Source organism: Ascaphus truei, chromosome 2 (assembly GCF_040206685.1).
Source record: "Ascaphus truei isolate aAscTru1 chromosome 2, aAscTru1.hap1, whole genome shotgun sequence".
Lineage (NCBI taxonomy): Eukaryota > Metazoa > Chordata > Amphibia > Anura > Ascaphidae > Ascaphus > Ascaphus truei.
This window is the reverse complement of record NC_134484.1, coordinates 53,707,116-53,725,617: the sequence shown is the minus strand read 5'-3', so window position 1 is coordinate 53,725,617 and position 18,502 is coordinate 53,707,116. Positions and strand designations below refer to the sequence as shown.

Sequence of the window (18,502 nt, the reverse complement as noted above, 5' to 3'; positions counted from 1 at the left end):
ACCTTAAGGATTGATACTGGCACCCCTGCTTTTAACTTGTTTATTAATGACTACAGTATGAAATTGGCCTAGAGAGCAAAGTCTCCATCTTTGCTAATGACACTAAATTGTGTAAGGTGTTAAAATCAGAGCAGTACTGTACTGTATGTCATTTCTCTCCAACTGATTTTGAAAGACTAAAAATGTGGACAGGTAAATGGCAGATGATGTTTAATACAGATACATGTAAGTTTATGCATTTGGGAAGTAAGAATATACAGGTGACTTGCAAATTAAATGGGCAACATAACATCAATCCTTGATGGAGAAGGATTTAGGAGTGCTTGTAGACAACAGGGTTAGCAATAGTGCCAAATGTCAGGTAGTAGCTGCAAAGGCAAATGTGACCTTATCTTTCAATAAATTGGGTATGGATAGAAGGGGATAAAGCATATTAAACCCTTGAATAAATCTATATTGGAATATGGAGTATAGTTTTTGGAACCACTCCATTAAAAATACATTATTGAACTAGAAAAAATGCAGAGAAGAGCCACTAAATTAATAACAAGAATGGAAAATCTTGCTTATGAGGAGAGGCTAGCTAAATTATACTTGTTCACATTAGAAAAGAGGTATCTAGGAGCGAATATGATAACTATATACAAATATATTTAGATTTAATACAAGGAGCTTTCAAAAGAACTATTCATCCCAAGGGAAGTACAAATGACACAGTGTCATCCATTAAGGTTAGAGGAAAGGAGATTTCACCAGCAACAAATGAAAGGGTTATTTACATTCAAATGTGGAAGTCATTACCTATGGAGACTGTATTTATATGCTCTTTAAAGAGGCAGTCCATCCAGCTTATTTTTAAAACATTATCTTTTTTTTCATTTAATATATATAGCCTCTAAATACCTTTATAGAAAACTAATTACCTACAGTAAGCTGCCGATCGATTCATTCAACTGTGATTGATCAGCAAAGATCCTGCTTCCCAAGGTTTACTAAATGGCTGTCTTTCAGTTTTAAATTAATCCTTCAGTCAGTGTAACTCAGCAGCTACAATGTATTCTTATATTACTAAGGTAACATTATCTATTGTTACAATTTCCAGCTGAAACTGCTGGACAAATTGGCAACAAATTATCACAAACAGTAAACTGTTACACATATCTATCGCTGTTGGTGATGTGTGCTAAAACCTGCTATAAAAAATAAAAAGATTATCAGTATAATATAACTCATTAAAAATGGCATTAAGACTTGAATAATATTTTTTTTAAATGCAGTGAGTATTATCTAATACTACAGAACACATGTATGTATTTATTAAAAAAAAAACACACACATGTGGGAAATTACTTTGATTGCTCCGTTAAAGAAGCAGTGAAACTATTTGGAAGGCAGGATGTTGAAAGAAGGTCTGTGAAGAGCAGTACATTTGCTAATTTAAAGGGAAATGAAAATAGAGAAAAGTGACTTTTGAAATGTGTATGCAGCTATTGAAGATTATTTTATGTCATGAATTATTAACTGGAATTTGTTTAACAGTATATTTGCAAAATCAATATGAGAGCAATAACCAAAACGCCATCTATCAATAATTTGTGATGACACTTCCATAGATTATGTTAAGTTAAACAATAGGAAACAGATGTCATTGTCCAGTAAACATGGCTATAACATAGTCCATTCATAGATACAAAAAAAATTTTTTTATAGAAACAATCAGTAAATATGTTCATTAGTCCATCTTTACATGACATGTATATTAGAAAAAAAGAATCTGATCTATAAGAAATTATAAGAACTATAGATTTGCTCAACTGAAGTAACTATACATCCCGACTCTTGCGTTCTGCTCAAGGATGTCTTCTTTCTACCCCCTTTTAATCTAAAGCCCTCTCCCGCCTTAAACCTTTTTCACTGACTGCCCCACACCTCTGGAATGCCCTTCCCCTCAGTACCCGACTAGCACCCTCTCTATCCACCTTTAAGACCCACCTTAAGACACACTTGCTTAAAGAAGCAAACGAATAGCACTGTGAACATTCTGAACACATGATATAAAGCTTGGCCCCCTGCAGACGCACTTACCAGAACTCCCTCCTACTGTCTCTGTACGTTCTCCCTACCTACCAATTAGATTGTAAGCTCCTCGGGGCAGGGACTCCTCTTCCTTAATGTTATGTTTGTCTAAATCACTTATTCCCATGATCTGTTATTTATATTATCTGTTATTTATTCGATTACCACATGTATTACTACTGTGAAGCGCTACTGTATGTACTTTAATGGCGCTATATAAATAAAGACATACAATCAAATACAATACTATACAAAAAAGTGATAATCAATGTGATCTGATTGTTTCATGATATTCTAAAAGTTTTGTTATATAACTAGATCTATTGTTTTTTTTCTATATATAAAATACTGATTTTGAACAGTCATAGAAATGGTTCATATCTATATTTGTTTGTTTATACTTATTTACCTTTACATTCTGGTTGCCTTCCTGTCCATGATCCATTGCTCAGGCATGTTCTTTCTTCTGACCCATATAGTATGTACCCAGCCTCACAGCTAAATCTCATTCTACTCTTTGTTTTGAAATCAGCTCCTTCCCTCGCTCCATGGGCAGGTATTCCAGGATCTCCACACCATCCTGTTGTATCACCTAGAAGTTAAGAACATTTTTTGTAACTAGTTTAAAGGAAAAAAAATCTTCAGAAAACCGATTACATTATATTGCTGTTTCACAAGTGTTTAATCAATGAGAAAGACAATCTACAGTAAATGCACTATGCATATCTCAGTGCATGCCATCAATTATCCAACTAGTTGAGAGTTCTACCTTTGGACCAATTATTAAACTTCTAATTCAAAATAGTAAGACTGCATTGAAGTATTTACAGATGTAGCGCGATGATTGATCACGTAATACGCACGGATCCACCATGGGAATGGACCTGGCACTAATGTGCTCACGGAATGTCCACAACCAGACTAATGACCCATCGGGATTAACACAGCAGGGGTCCCTGTTTCTGAATGGGACTCCCGCTGTGTGAATCCTACCGGGCTGCATCAACCTGTAAGAGATGTGCAGTAAGAGTTGACGGAATGAATCACTCTCTCTGTGCACTTCTAACAGGCAATCACAATTTTTTTACTTTAATGACATAGTATTGAAGCAGCGGGTTTCCGAAGCTGAACCACATTCATTTCAGCTCTGGGGATTTCCCTGCTTCCCGAGTTACAGGCCCCGGTATGGGGTGCCGGTATTTCCTGTGTATTTAAATGTCCCGTCACATGACTTGGGAGAATTACTCATACAGAAGATACCAGCACTCCATAGCAAGGCCTGTAACTCAGGAAGCAGTCCCTGTGGCTGAAATTAATGTGGTTTAGCTCAGGAGATGCCCTGCTTTAAAACGATGTTATTAAAATAAAAGCAGCATCATTACCTAAGTGCAGGCACCTGACGAAGCTTGGCTTGCTTAGTGAAACGCATAGGGTTCACTAGGTGGCACTGCTACCCTTTACCAGAGGAGACACAGGGGATTTTGGAGGAGTTTTGGCAACATGCCAGTTATCGATACGAGACACATGATGTCAGACGCTGTGACGCCACTGTGATGGAGAACACAGAAGTGCAGAGAGAAGTGAGGACGCCAAAAGCCCTGCTGTTGCCTGTATCAGCAGCGTTCTACAGGCGTCGGTCTAAAAGGGACTTCCTCACATCTCAACAGTGGCGACAGGTTACCTCCATTCCCCCGTGTACCCTCTGATGCTGCATTGTTCAAACAATATGTAAGTGAGAATTGGGGCTTGTTGCCCGTAATACAAATTTGCATTTATGCTAAAGCAAGTATTGTGCTTGTCCTCTTTTTCCTATTGGCATGATATCTATTGTTGTATTGGTCGGACTTAGTTTGTTGGTTCAAAATTTCAACAAGTATTACATTTAACTTATATTATGAAACAAACAGTAAAAGTGTAGCAAAGGTTTGATATTAGAGGAGGTTGTGTAGAAAGCCAGTGCATCAGAAAAAACAAGTCCTGTTTGGCATAATAAACTGAGGTTTAGGATAAACTCCTTCAATGTAAGCATATAGCATAACGAAGCCCTAATAGGTTTAGGGGACTAATACCTAATGCCAGCGGCACCATAAGTAAATAGTACAGACCAACGTCAGAGAAAAAAGGGGTTCAGCGACCCACAAAGTGAACTCACGCAGTTTCTCCTGGAGTATACAATCTGAGAATCTTCATAGGCGTGCAATCTCCCAGGTGATAGCAGGAACAAGTTGAAAAATAAGGCAGTGCACTGTCCAAAGTAACAGAAGGAGGCTCACGGTTTTTACCAACAAAAAAATAGATTTATTACATAAAAATTGGACAAAAGGGCCCCCCTTAGGCCGCAGCAGGGGTCCACCAACGCGTTTCAGGCAAAAATGCCCTTTATCAAGGTGACCCCTGCTGCGGCCTAGGGGGGACCCTTTTGTCCACTTTTTATGTAATAAATCTTTTTTTTTTGCTAAAAACCATGAGCCTCCTTCTGTTACTTTGGGCAGTGCACTGCCTTATTTTTGAACTTGATATTAGAGGATACTTTTTACATATTTTAAATTTTAATATGCTTGCTAAAGAGAACTTCACCTTTTTGAATGCACACAGAAAACTGACATTCAGACAAGTGGATCTCATACCTCTCCTTGTGACCATGAGTCACAATAGGGTGATAGTGCCTATTGGGTACAATTGCACAAAATCTCCCATTGAAGTCAAGTTTAATGAATAATACCCATTGACATTTTTTCATATTAATTAACATTGGGATGGATGGTGGTTACCGAAGAAGGGTTTGTGAATCTGTTCCTAATAACCCCTCTTATAAGTTCCTATCACAGTAGTTACAATTTTGTAAGGCCTAACATGAAACAACAAGTTAACTCTCTCTGTAGATTGAACATTAATTTCTTAATGTTGACTTTGTATCCATGCTACCTTAAACCAAAAGGTGACTATCATAAAGCTGCCTAAAGGCAATGCTTCCAGGCTACCTCCTAAATAACCTCCACATTGTGGACCCGATCCACCCATGGCTGCATACCCAAACCTATAGCAAGGTTCCCACACCTGTGGTGACAAATGTTGCACAACTTCGCAATTTTTAAAAATATATAAACATATATATTTTTTAACTTAACGGTTTTCAAAACTGGGAAGCAGGGTGGACAGTTACAGTGGCGAGAATTGTTTATTTAAAGCCCAATGATAATTACTGAAATTGCATAGTTTTTCCATAATAATCTTCTTGAATGAAAACCAGTCTTTTCTTAAATATACAATAGGTTTTATAATAAACAATTCAATGTCTTTTGAAACAAAATGATGTATGAATTAGACAAGCAAAGAGTCAGGGTTTGTGCAAAAGTATGTGAAACCCTGGTTTTATCAGCTAAATTAAAGGGGATAATTAGAATCAGGTGTTTAAATACTTAGGTAGATCTTTCAGGTTTGAGTTTGGGAAGCTCCACCCTATAAAAAGATCTGAAACTTTGTGAGTTTGGTCTTCACAATACAGGTGTGTGGAAACACACCATGCCATGATCAAAATAAATCTCTGAAGACCTCATAAACAAAGTTATTGATAATCATAAGTCTACAATGGGTTACAAAACCATTTCAAAGGATTTGGGGCCCTACCAATCCACTGTCAGACAAATGGAGAAAGTTCAAGAACACCGTCAGTCTATCCAAGAACTGTCATCCTACCAAAATATCTCCAAGAACAAACTGGAAAATCATCCAGGAAGTCACAAAGAACCCATGAGTAACATCCAAGGATCTACAGGCCACCATTGTCTTGGCTATTGTGAATATTCATGACTCAACTATCAGAAAAATGCTGAACAAGAATGGTGTTAATGGAAGGATAGCCAGGAGGAAATCTCTGCTCTTTAAAAAGAACATTGCTGCCCATCTGAAGTTTGCCAAGAGCACATACATGATCCACAATACTTTTGAACAATGTTCTCTGGACAGACGAGCCAAAGATAGAACTTTTTGGCCTCATTGAGAAACATTATGTTTGGCAAAAACACAAACTGTGTTTGAACTGAAGAACCTCAACTCAACCGTCAAGCATGGTGGAGGGAGTGTGATGGTTTGGGCCTGCTTTGCTGCCTCAGTACCTGAACGGCTTGTCATCATTAACACAACCATGAATTATGCATTGTATCAGCAGATTCTAAAGGAGAATGTCAGGTCATCCATCTGTTAGCTGAAGCTGAAATTAAAATGGGTCATGCAGCAAGTCAATGATCCTAATCATACAAGCAAATCTACAAAAAATGGCTGCAGAAGAAGAAATTCTGCATTTTAGAATGACCTAGTCAAAGTCCAGATCTAAACTCCATCAGTGAGCTGTCCATGCAAAGAGGAATGGACCAAAATTCCTCAAAATAGATGTGACATATTGACCAGCAGTTACAGGAAACGCTTAATTGCTGCTCAAAGGGGTGTCACACGTACTGCATCTAGAGGTTCACATACTTTTTTACACATGGATATTGATTGAATGTTAAATAATTTATGAATAAATCAATGTTAAATTAAAGTAAATAAGGCACCTAGCCCTGATGGCATATAACCAAGAGTTCTCAAGGAGTTAAGATCAGTAATAGCCACACCATTACATTTAATATTCAGGGACTCCATTTCCACAGGCTCAGTATCACAAGATTGGCATAAAGCACATGTGGTGCCTATATTTAAAAAGGAAGCAAGATCACAACCGGGGAATTACAGACCTGTAAGCCTGACTTCAATAGTGGGAAAACTACGTGAAGGTTTATTACGGGATAATATTCAGTAATATCTAATGGAAAACAAAATTATTAGTAATAGTCAGCATGGATTTATGAAGAATAAATCATGCCAAACTAACCTTATTTGTTTCTTTGAGGAGCTAAGAAGGATTTAGACCAGGGTAATGCAGTTGATGTGGACCACTTAGATTTGTTTGCAAAGGCATTTTATACGGATCCACACCAGAGGTTGGTGTACAAAATAAAGCAAATTGGACTTAGTAAAAATATATGCACCTGGATTGAAAACTGGTTGAAGGATAGACAACAGAGGGTTGTCATAAATGGAACATTTTCAGGTTGGGCTAGGGTCGTGAGTGGAATAACTCAGGGATCGGTACTGGGACCCCTGCTTTTTAACTTGTATATTAATGACCCTGAGGATGGCATAGAGAGCAAAGTCTCCATCTATGCTGATGATACTAAATTGTGTAAGGTTGTAGAATCAGAGCAGGATTTAATTTCTCTTCAGAAGGAGTTGGAGAGACTGGAAACTTGGTCAGGTAAATGGCAGATGAGGTTTAATGCAAAAATAAGATACACCACTCACCTAATACAGTAGTTTCCTAATAAATATTTGAACATTAGTACAATGTAAGGTGCATATGGGATACATATCATAATGCACAAAAATTATCCAAAGTACCCCTATTCTTGCACTCAATTCACAGTGAAAAGATAATTAGGACTCTCATAGTCCTTCAGAAAATTATTCTGATAGGCGATCATTATAGATCAAATTGGACCAGCTATTTGAAAATCAAAAACAATAAAACTTTAATTACATCCCAAAATTACAATTAACATAATTAAATTAAGTATATACAATAGAAAGTTTTACAATCCTCTTAGTGTTGTGGTCAAAGAACACAAACAGGGCTTGTATGCTAATATACCATATTATATTATGATATATATATATCTACGATATATGTACCACAATGACACCTGCGTGCTGTCTGGATCTTGCAAATATAGGTATTTAATGAAACTTCACCAAACAGACATGGTTACGGAGGACCATATTAAAAACACTAATTATCCGATATAGACATCGTGACTCAAGTCATAAATATAGCTGTATTGGCACTTCTTGCCGACTCTATTATGAATGTATGGCAGATGGAAAGTGATGTATGTATGATCATAAACTTAAACAGAACGTGTCAACAGTAGTATCCTTAGAGTAATGTGTCCCTGATAGGCACTTCTATTAATATGCATATGTCATTGTTATATCTATGATGCAGTCCAATTCAGATTGGATTGGACACGTATATCAGTATTGTAATAGTTAGTTACACAGCAGTGGTCATGTAGTACCAGAATGAAAACGCAATACAATCGTATACAAGGCGTGTTTCGGTGTGACACCTTCTTTCCGACATACATTTCGCACGTAACCCATGCTTTGTCAGGGAGATGAGGTTTCAAACAGATATATGTAAGGATATGCATTTGGGAAACAAGAATAAACAGGCAACGTACAAATGAAATGGGCATACATTGGGGGAATCCTTGATGGAGAAGGATTTAGGAGTGCTTGAAAAATATGGTGAATGGTTTATGAACCCAAGAGCTAGTGCTCTAGATCCGAGGGTATAATAACCAGTTAATTTTTACATAAATTGTCAGATATGCAAGCCCTGCCAGGCAGATCAGCGGAACGAAATGCGCCTGATGTGCACATCCATTTTTGTTCATTAAAACTCTTTTTTCATTGAATTGTGTTTGGTAGTCATTTACTATCCTGGTAGCAGTGCACCGCCTTTTGCAAATTTTTCTAGGAGTGCTTGTAGACAGCAGGCTTAGCAATAATGCCCAAAGTCATGCAGTATCTGCAAAGGCAAACAAGAGCTTATCTTGCATTAAACGGGCAACGGATGGAAGGTACTGTAAGTAAACATAATTATGCCCATTTATAAAGCATTAATAAGACCACACCTTGAATATGGAGTACAATTTTGGACACCGCTCCTTAGAAAATACATTATGGAACTAGAGCGAGTGCAGAGAAGAGCCACCAAATTAATAAAGGGGTTGGACAATCTAACTTATGAGGAGAGGCTAGCTAAATTAGATTTATTTACATTAGAAAAGAAGCGTCTAAGAGGGGATATGATACTATATACAAATATATTCGGAGACAGCACAAGGAGCTTTCAAAAGAACTGTTATCCCAAGGATAGCGCAAAAGACTTGGGGTCATCCCTTAAGGTTGGAGGAAAGGAAATTTCACCAGCAACAAAGGAAAGGGTTCTTTACAGTAAGGGCAGTTAAAATGTGGAATTCATTATCCATGGAGACTGTGATGTCAGATAAAATAGATTTGTTCAAAAAATGGTTGAACTTCTTTGTAGAAAGGAAAGGTATTCAGGGATATACCAAATAAGTAAACATGGGAAGGATGTTAATCCCGGGAGTAATCTGATTGACAATTATTGGGGTCAGGAAGGAATTTATTTCCCCTTATCATTGGATGATATGTCACTGGGGGGATTTGTTTACCTGCCTCTGGTTCAATAAGTAAGTATAGAGATCAGATAAAGTATCTGATGTCTAAATTTAGCATACAGTAGGTTGAACTTGATGGATGCATGTCTTTTTTCAACCTCATCTACTATGTAACTATGAAAAAGTATCATGTTGTAGTATCATTTATTTAATCAGATTATTATTATTATTAGGACTTAGATTAAGATCTAATAACATTTTAGTTTTTAAATATGTGAAATACGCGAAAATCCAAAGGGGTACACAACTTTTTCTCGCCACTGTATGTGTCTGCTCTCTGCAGGAACAAAGGTAAATCTCCCTTTAAAGGTCATTTATTTATACCCCCTCTTCTCCCAAAGCTCCTAAAACTGCAGCCAATTAGCTCTTGTCACTAATCTGTAGTAATGGGGAATAGGGGGGGAGGGATAGAGAGCTCTAGCTACTGTCTGTGGTTAGGTGCCAGGGGTGAGAGGATCATTAATTGTACAGAGAGACTTGCCTAGACAAGTAAGAGTACCCCTTTGGAACAAGCACTCATAACATAATTGATACAAGTAGTTAAAAAAGTATGTAGGTAACCTTTATTAGTGTCTGTGGGTAAAATAAGTGAAATACATAAACACTCAACACAATTAAAACACGTATTAAACTGTTTGTCTCTGAGTATAAGTCATAGACTAATGAAGGTGGTGTTTGAAGGAATATAGTGTGACTGGCACCATATGCAATAAAATCAAAACAAGACAAGAGAGAGGATTTTAATTATTGCAGTATATTATGTGTAGGGTAGGGTGCCTCAGTGTGGTGTGTATATTATAGATGAAAGGGTCTGAAGTGTGTCACATAAATAGAGTGTAAATCACACTGCTTTCAACCACATCTGATTAATATGTTGTTCTCTGACAGTATATAGATGGTGTAATATATTTGGTACTTTTCTTTCTAGATCAATGTAATTTAATACATGATGTGGCCCGTTTGGAATCGGTTTGTCAGAGAAGCCAACAAGAGGTTAATAAATTTCCTTCAATACAACGCTGGGTAAAGTCAAATATCAAAAAGGGAAAGGAAGGCTACTACGTAGCTAGGGGTGGTGAGGCTAAATAGTGGAAACTATTGGTATATAGTAATACTTATATAGTTTCCCCCTAGTCAGTAATTATTACAATAAAGATATAGCCTCAAATGAGCTCGACAGAATTTACTTGATGAATAAATAGTGAGATAAATAGCTGCTCATGTCCCCTGTGAAGGTAGCAAGTGTGTTCATAGATAGGCTAGCTGATATCTCTGGAATAATGAGGCCAATTATAAAGGGTAAACTTCAGCTGCCTATAGGATAAAAATCACTCTATATCTGCAGACCTCTATATGTGGTATAGGTGGGTGATTACTATATATACTGGCCGCCCTGTTGGATCAGTCCATGTGAAAGTTGTGAATGGGCTGGCTGTATTAACATAGATAAATTTGTCACAGTAATCACTTATCATCTAGGGCAAATGCGCCCTGTCTGCTGGTTATAGGTGACTAGGTATAATCTTGATGGTGCCCCGCAGCCGCTATAGCGTACCCTCTACAATTCAAGGTGGCTGTGGGGGGGCTGCTGTCTCGGAGCGTTTAGTTCCTGCTCCCGAGTGGCGGCATCTGTTTAGTCTCCGCCCGGCATGGTGTATTCATAAACACCGATAGTTAGCTCAGTGGATTAAGGATACAGTGAGTTGGAATTATGTTTGCAGATGCATATAGCTTACATTTACTGTGCAACTACAAAAGATGCAAGAAGTGTGTTGATCCTACCCTATAAAGGGGGCAAACATAAAACCTTCATTAAGACCCTGGGGATACAACGTTCCCAGGGTATAGATCCATTTTGCTTCTTTTTTGAGCAGCTCTCGGTCCCAATCACCCCTTCTGATGGTTTCGGGGAGTTGGCAAATGCCTTTGAAGCGTAGCTTGGAGTAATCTCCATCATGTGTGTTATTTACATGTTTGGCCAGTGGGGTATCAGATTTATTACGAATTGACCCAATATGCTCTAAGACCCGTCGTCTTAGTTGTCTGCTTGTTTTCCCCACATATTTTCTACCGCACTGAGCTAACTATCGGTATCTATGTATTTTGCTATACATGCTTGTACTAATCATATCTCAATGATGGTGCTATCTAAGCAACTATGAACCAGTATATTGGTATTAGGTACTCTCATCTACTTAATACAACCTCCACACTGCCCAATATAACTAAATATCAATGCAAGTAAATCCTACATACTAACATTGTAAGTGGGTTGCTATCAGCTATTGTCTGCCTTTGGTATATATTTATCCACATTGATAAAATAGTACTAGCCACCCAGTTTGAACTCTTTTAATACTCTCACGTCTAGTTTAAGAGCAATAACATCATTCACTTATCTGAGCTAACAAGGGTTCTATTATGACCATGGTTTCATACTCAGCCAGCCAAAACTAATAAATAAAAGCCCACACAGCAATAAATATCAACACAAACCACTGTCTTTATTACATTGATATACTTACCCAAGTGCGATCGTTACCATAGCAACGCTTGGCTATTTAAACTGCTGGCAAACGTAGAGGCGGGGCCACCTTGAGAAAGCGTCAGTGTGACGCGAAACGTACGTCGGTGGGCGGTCCTTTGTGACGTCAGCACGCGCATTGGTGCGGCGACATCTGTTTGTAGAGCGCGGAGTAATAGCCGCAGCTTCATATTCGAGCTCCACCCGGCAGTTGATTACATAGCGGTGTTTATGAATACACCATGCCGGGCGGAGACTAAACAGATGCCGCCCTTTATAATTGGCCTCATTATTCCAGAGATATCAGCTAGCCTATCTATGAACACACTTGCTACCTTCACAGGGGACATGAGCAGCTATTTATCTCACTATTTATTCATCAAGTAAATTCTGTCGAGCTCATTTGAGGCTATATCTTTATTGTAATAACTACTGACTAGGGGGAAACTATATAAGTATTACTATATACCAATAGTTTCCACTATTTAGCCTCACCACCCCTAGCTACGTAGTAGCCTTCCTTTCCCTTTTTGATATTTGACTTTACCCAGCGTTGTATTGAAGGAAATTTATTAACCTCTTGTTGGCTTCTCTGACAAACCGATTCCAAACGGGCCACATCATGTATTAAATTACATTGATCTAGAAAGAAAAGTACCAAATATATTACACCATCTATATACTGTCAGAGAACAACATATTAATCAGATGTGGTTGAAAGCAGTGTGATTTACACTCTATTTATGTGACACACTTCAGACCCTTTCATCTATAATATACACACCACACTGAGGCACCCTACCCTACACATAATATACTGCAATAATTAAAATCCTCTCTCTTGTCTTGTTTTGATTTTATTGCATATGGTGCCAGTCACACTATATTCCTTCAAACACCACCTTCATTAGTCTATGACTTATACTCAGAGACAAACAGTTTAATACGTGTTTTAATTGTGTTGAGTGTTTATGTATTTCACTTATTTTACCCACAGACACTAATAAAGGTTACCTACATACTTTTTTAACTACTTGTATCAATTATGTTATGAGTGCTTGTTCCAAAGGGGTACTCTTACTTGTCTAGGCAAGTCTCTCTGTACAATTCTTGTCACTAATTTGCCTTGAGTTCTACAGGTAAAGTTAATATTTCCTACAACAACCTCAGCCAATCACAAGCTGAAAAATACAAGCTTTGGGGAGAGGGCCCTACTGTAGTAGGTCAAGACACCCTTCCGGTGATACCCAATAGGTTATAAGGACTTGAGTTACGCAGTGTTAGAGGACTCACAAAATAATTTTACTTCAATGTTTTTCTAAAACTGAAAATTAAAGGAATTTTTCACAATAACATACTAAAGTATGTGACCAGAGTGAAAAAAAAGCCAACACAAAACCAACACAAAGGGATTATGGACAACAACATGTTGTGATTGTTAAAATGGTTTAATTCATGGTATTTTACCATTAACCTATGTATTTGAGAGTGTACCATGCAGTTCCATGTGGAACAAGGAATCCCAAATTTGCAAGTTATTAATCACTTTTTTCAAAACTATATCCCCAATAATAACCTTTGTTTTCCCCACCATGCTATAGAAAGCAAATGTATGTGGAGGTGAAATGTTTTTCCATCAATTATAATGATTCTCACAGAAGAGTTAAGCATTTATTTATTTGCAGAGTACTATTTAAGTAAGATAGTGTCAAACACAGTTTCATCTATGACACCAAACTGACCTTCTGAAGTTCAAATTTAACAATGAATTACATTTTGTCTTCTGAAGCCAGACTTCATTACCCTCCTTACCCTCCCATAACCCTCCATAAGGAATGGCAAATTATTACTGCATATTCAGTGATCCATGATGCTTCAATAAAACATACCCTTGTAAATGCAGTTGAAGAGCCGTGAACAAATGTTATGTAACAAGTCATATACCTGTATATGTCCTTCATCACTTTAGCCTGATCAGATTTCTGCAGTTGGTTATGACAACTGTTTTGAGAAAATGGTGAAAGGGCCTTCTACTTTATTAATATTTTGATTGTATGTATAGTTATATTTGAAAGCCTGTCAAATTTGTGTATTGTTTTATTGTAATAGGGTTTCAAAAAAATAATAATTCCGGAACAAAGGCACTCTATTATTTACATGTTCATATAAATAAATATTATATAAATATTTATTTTATTTATTTATTTATAAAATGTTTTACCAGGAAGTAATACATTGAGAGTTACCTCTCGTTTTCAAGTATGTCCCGGACATAGAGATAAGACAAATAATACGTGGTTACAAATACAGTTACATAAATGAAGAGGGTATAGATTATATACAAGACATTGCATGCACAGTTAAAGATAATATATATTATAGGCTTATGAAACAGTTACAGACCAGATTAAAATGTGAGACAGCCTTAGTTTTTAAAGAAATATCATGATGCAACCATTTTTTGGTGTGTTGATCATACCTCTTTTTCTATAGCTCTTTTTGTTGTAAGTTCTGCTTTGTTTGTGGCATTGCCTGTAAACAGCAGATATCCTGTGAAGTTGCGTAGGGCCGTCAGACATCCAGAACGGGACTTTCTAAAGAGACTGCAGCTGGGATAGGCGATACATCCGCTACTTTATATGGTCCCCTGATAGCTACATAATTGGAAATGACGCTGTGAGGAGGAATGCAGACAGCGAACTGAGAGGAGAGCCAGATGCCTGTTCACCCAGTCTGCATTCTCCAAATACCTTTAAAACTCCTTTATTTATGTTTACTTGCTCTATTTCTACCTAAAACCCTTCTATAGAGTATTATGTTATGTTCCTGCTTTATCTCTTTTTTAAGATCTTGAAGAAGACCTTTGGTTATCTGATGAGCTTGATTTATACACCCGCTTGAATTATACATCCAATTTGTGAGTGCATCCATTACCCACTTTCAAATTAGCATTTACTTGATTTGTACAATATTGAACTATTTGTATTTTCTTGTTTTTATTTACCCCTTATAAGTGATTGGAGTTGTGCTCCAACTGTTGTCCATAAAAAATGCTTATAAGGTGTTAAAATCCTGTACAAAAACAATGTCTTCTTTAATGCATTCACAAGCAAATGTGGTTTGTGTGTTTATTATCATCTAGTAAAGTTTGGTAGCATTTACTGTATGCCAGAGTTTGTTCACAACTCTAATCCTTTCGTTAAATTGGGTGGTTGTCATTCAGCAGTTAAAGTGAAAGCTCAAAAGCATTAAATGGTGTCGTAAAAGGAGGGTTAATTACAACATTAAGGAAGACATCTGCTTGTGTAATGTAAATGCTCTGATTACCAAGTAACATATTCTTTCAATACTGTCCCTTCTAAATGGTACAGAATCCCTAACTGACATGAGAGTGGATTATTACTTGACAATAAGGAGGTCTACTTATTCTACATACCAGTGGTTCTATAACTAAACTCTGTACATAACATATTTTTTATACACAAATCAAAGGTTCCGTCACTGACAAACATCGGGCCTCATGCAGTAGGCAGCGATAAGCCACTTATCGCTAGCTAATTGCCAAAAAAGCCTGCAGCGATTCTGTAAGACCTGATAAATCAGCGATAAGAGAGCTTTTCGGCAATTTTTTTGCAGAGAAAAAAAAAATCGCCAAACACGTAGTGAGAAACCACTTATCCCGCTTATCGCCAGCTTGTCAAACTCGTACTATTCTAGTAGCCCCGATTAACTTAGTGAGGCTAATTGCTTTTCTAGAATTGTGATTTCCTCTCCAAATCGTCTTGCCAGGAAAAGTTGTCAAGAAGCTGGTGATAAGCTGTGATAAGCAGCGAGACGGCACTTAGAAAAAAATGCTTTTTTCCTGCCTTGGATTGATGCCAGGAGACTCCAGAGCTGATAACCATTAATATCAGCACCGGAGACCCCCAGCATCAATCCGATGCAATAAAAATGCATTTACAGGCAACTTCATTACCTTAGCGGCTAAGGTAACAGCTAAGGCAAAGAAGGAGTTAAGGGAAAACAGCAGCTTTATTGGGGGCCGAGGGGGTGAGCGAAGGGAGTACTTGGCCTTTTCACCCCCTCATCATACAGTAGTACTGTAATGGGTAAAATAACTATTATCCATTTGCCCATATTGCTCATTTGCCCATTATCAATCAAACATTAGCCAGGCAGCAAAAATAAAGTAAATAAAAACCATTTTATTACCCCTGCCTTCCTGAAGGGCATCCTCGTGAGCATACTGCAGGGCCATATCCTCCAATGCTAGCAAGAATACATACAAAAATACAATCTAATGGCCCCTAACCCCTTAATCACCGTAGCGGTTAATAACCACAAAAGTAATTAAGGGGTTAACCCACCTTTCCCCACTACCCACACAGGAGGCCAAACCACCGTCCCTTGGCAATTACCCCCACCCTCCACCCATTCATTGGTACAGCAGGTACATCATGCCCATTTAACACTATAGCAAAAAAATTGTGAAGCTACCAAAAAACAGGCCCAAAATACAACACATATATAAAAATCAACACATACAAATGCCAATAAACTAATTGATTGGCACAGTTGGTACATCATGCCTATATTATATGGGCATGATTTAACACTATGTCAGTCAATGGTCAACCTACAAAAAAGCATTCACCAACAATATCCAATGCAATCCAAACAATCACCAAACAAGTCAACACAACAAAATTACACCCAAGCAATTAATCAAATACCAAATTAACACCAGAATTAACTATTCCAACACCAAAATAAAACCATCAATAAATAAAATAAATCTCCAAATAAACACCATCATTGAAAATCAAAACACCCAAAATAAACCTTTATTAAAATGCAAACATAAAAGAAAGCCCAGAAATTAACAATTAAAAACACCACCAAAAATGCAACATAATACATTATATAACATGAAAACGCAAAATACATAGCATAGAAATCGAAAAATAATGAGCCAAAATACATACAGTATAAACTGATGTATCGAGATCTTTCTCTGTCCCCCTTACCTCTGTGAGGATTGGACCCCGGCTCTGTCCCGTGACGCGACGGGTGACATGCTTTGCGCTACCAGGCTGGGGGACACCGCACGCACTGCGCTCAGGCTCCGCCCTTGACATCACGGGTGATGCGCATCGCACACGAGTTACGCGCAGGCTCCGCACAGCCCTCCGAAGTCTTACTCTCAGCAATCATGCTACACCTGCTCTTCTCCCTACCCCTGCCTATCGGTAGACTGAATACATCTGAGGGGGTGGTTTCCATTCATTACCTTGCAGCCTTGTGCTAACCTGCTATTGGTTACCAGCCCTATTTATGCTCACCAAATCCTCCAATTTGGCTGAACATAAACCTTTGGTTATGTGATGAAGTGCTTGCCCCAAAAGCACTCTGCTGCCTTGCTGTTACCTTGCCTGTTCTCATCTTGTTATCTTGTTCCTGTCTTTGATTAGTTTACTAAATATGCAACAGTAGTTGCTCACTCGTCTTTTCAAGGCAAAAAGGTCCAAGACTATGGGCTTGCAAACTGCAAAAAGGAGAACAACAAAAAGACTGATGTATTGAAATTTAGGGATCCTAAACTAGCCACAAATTACCCCTCTACAGGGGGTCATTCTTGTTACAGATAAACCTGTGAGAGATAAGGAAGAGGTAGGTCAGGGTCACCGGTATACAAGATATCCCTTGCACTTTCCCCACACATTGAAGAAGTGGTCAGCTTAGAAAAAGTAATGCATCAAGAATGGGAGGCCCAAGTCGATAAGTATACCGACTACCGACTATCTAACAGAGTGGATAAAAACTCCACCCAGGTTGAACCATTCTGATCATTGATACTGAACCCAATGTAGGTGGTCACCCTTGTCTCTGGGAATAAAAGATTGCCCAACGCATGGAAAAACTTGTGGCCAAACGGTTCAAAGAAGACTTGTTAAAATGGAAAGAGGAGCTTGAGCGAAGAGTCCCAACAAGGTGAGGAAGCTAAGCACATCATGGAAAGATTGTGCTTGTGAAAAGTCCTCCTTCAGTGACTAAAGTGCGCTGTTTTCAACACATTCTGGAAGACACTGGTTACCTGGAGAAAGGACTCCAATTAACGCATGACTGGGGGTTCTCTGGGCTTCAGCCGTGGCTAGCACAGTCTATCCATAAAAAGGGGAGGAATGTGACAGGGCCTTAACCCCTTTCTAAAATGGCTCCAAATAGAAAACCTAGATCTGCATGGAGCTGGTTAATTTCAACTACAGTCAATTAGCCAGTCTCCACCTGACTCACAGTCAGGTAGAAAAGCCTCCTGTGTTAACTGCAGGGGATCTCTCTAGTACTAAAGGGGTGTATGCTGATCAGAGAGGAATCACAGGGAATCAGGACACAGAAGACCTGGGAACCCGTCAGAGGGTACCCCATATAGACACAAACCCAGACCCGGACTGAAGGAAAGAGCCCCTGATAACAGGTACCTCTTTGGACTTTGGCATCAGACGCTGGTAAGAGGTATTTCCTCCCCGCCCTGCAGCTAGGGATTGGGAAGAATGAGTTAGCCCTTACAAAGAGTTACTGTAGGCTGTTTATTTTGCAT

General features: G+C 38.2%; 1 protein-coding gene across 6 annotated transcripts in view; it reads right to left on the bottom strand.

Moving 5' to 3' along the window:
• Positions 1-18,502, bottom strand: part of CSMD3 (CUB and Sushi multiple domains 3) — a 1,548,521-nt gene that overhangs the window by 81,109 nt on the left and 1,448,910 nt on the right. For all 6 annotated transcript variants that reach the window (XM_075582415.1, XM_075582410.1, XM_075582412.1 and 3 more), the window contains one exon: positions 2,486-2,668. In XM_075582415.1, coding sequence (XP_075438530.1) covers positions 2,486-2,668 — 183 coding nt within the window. The remainder of the gene's footprint in view (positions 1-2,485; positions 2,669-18,502) is intronic.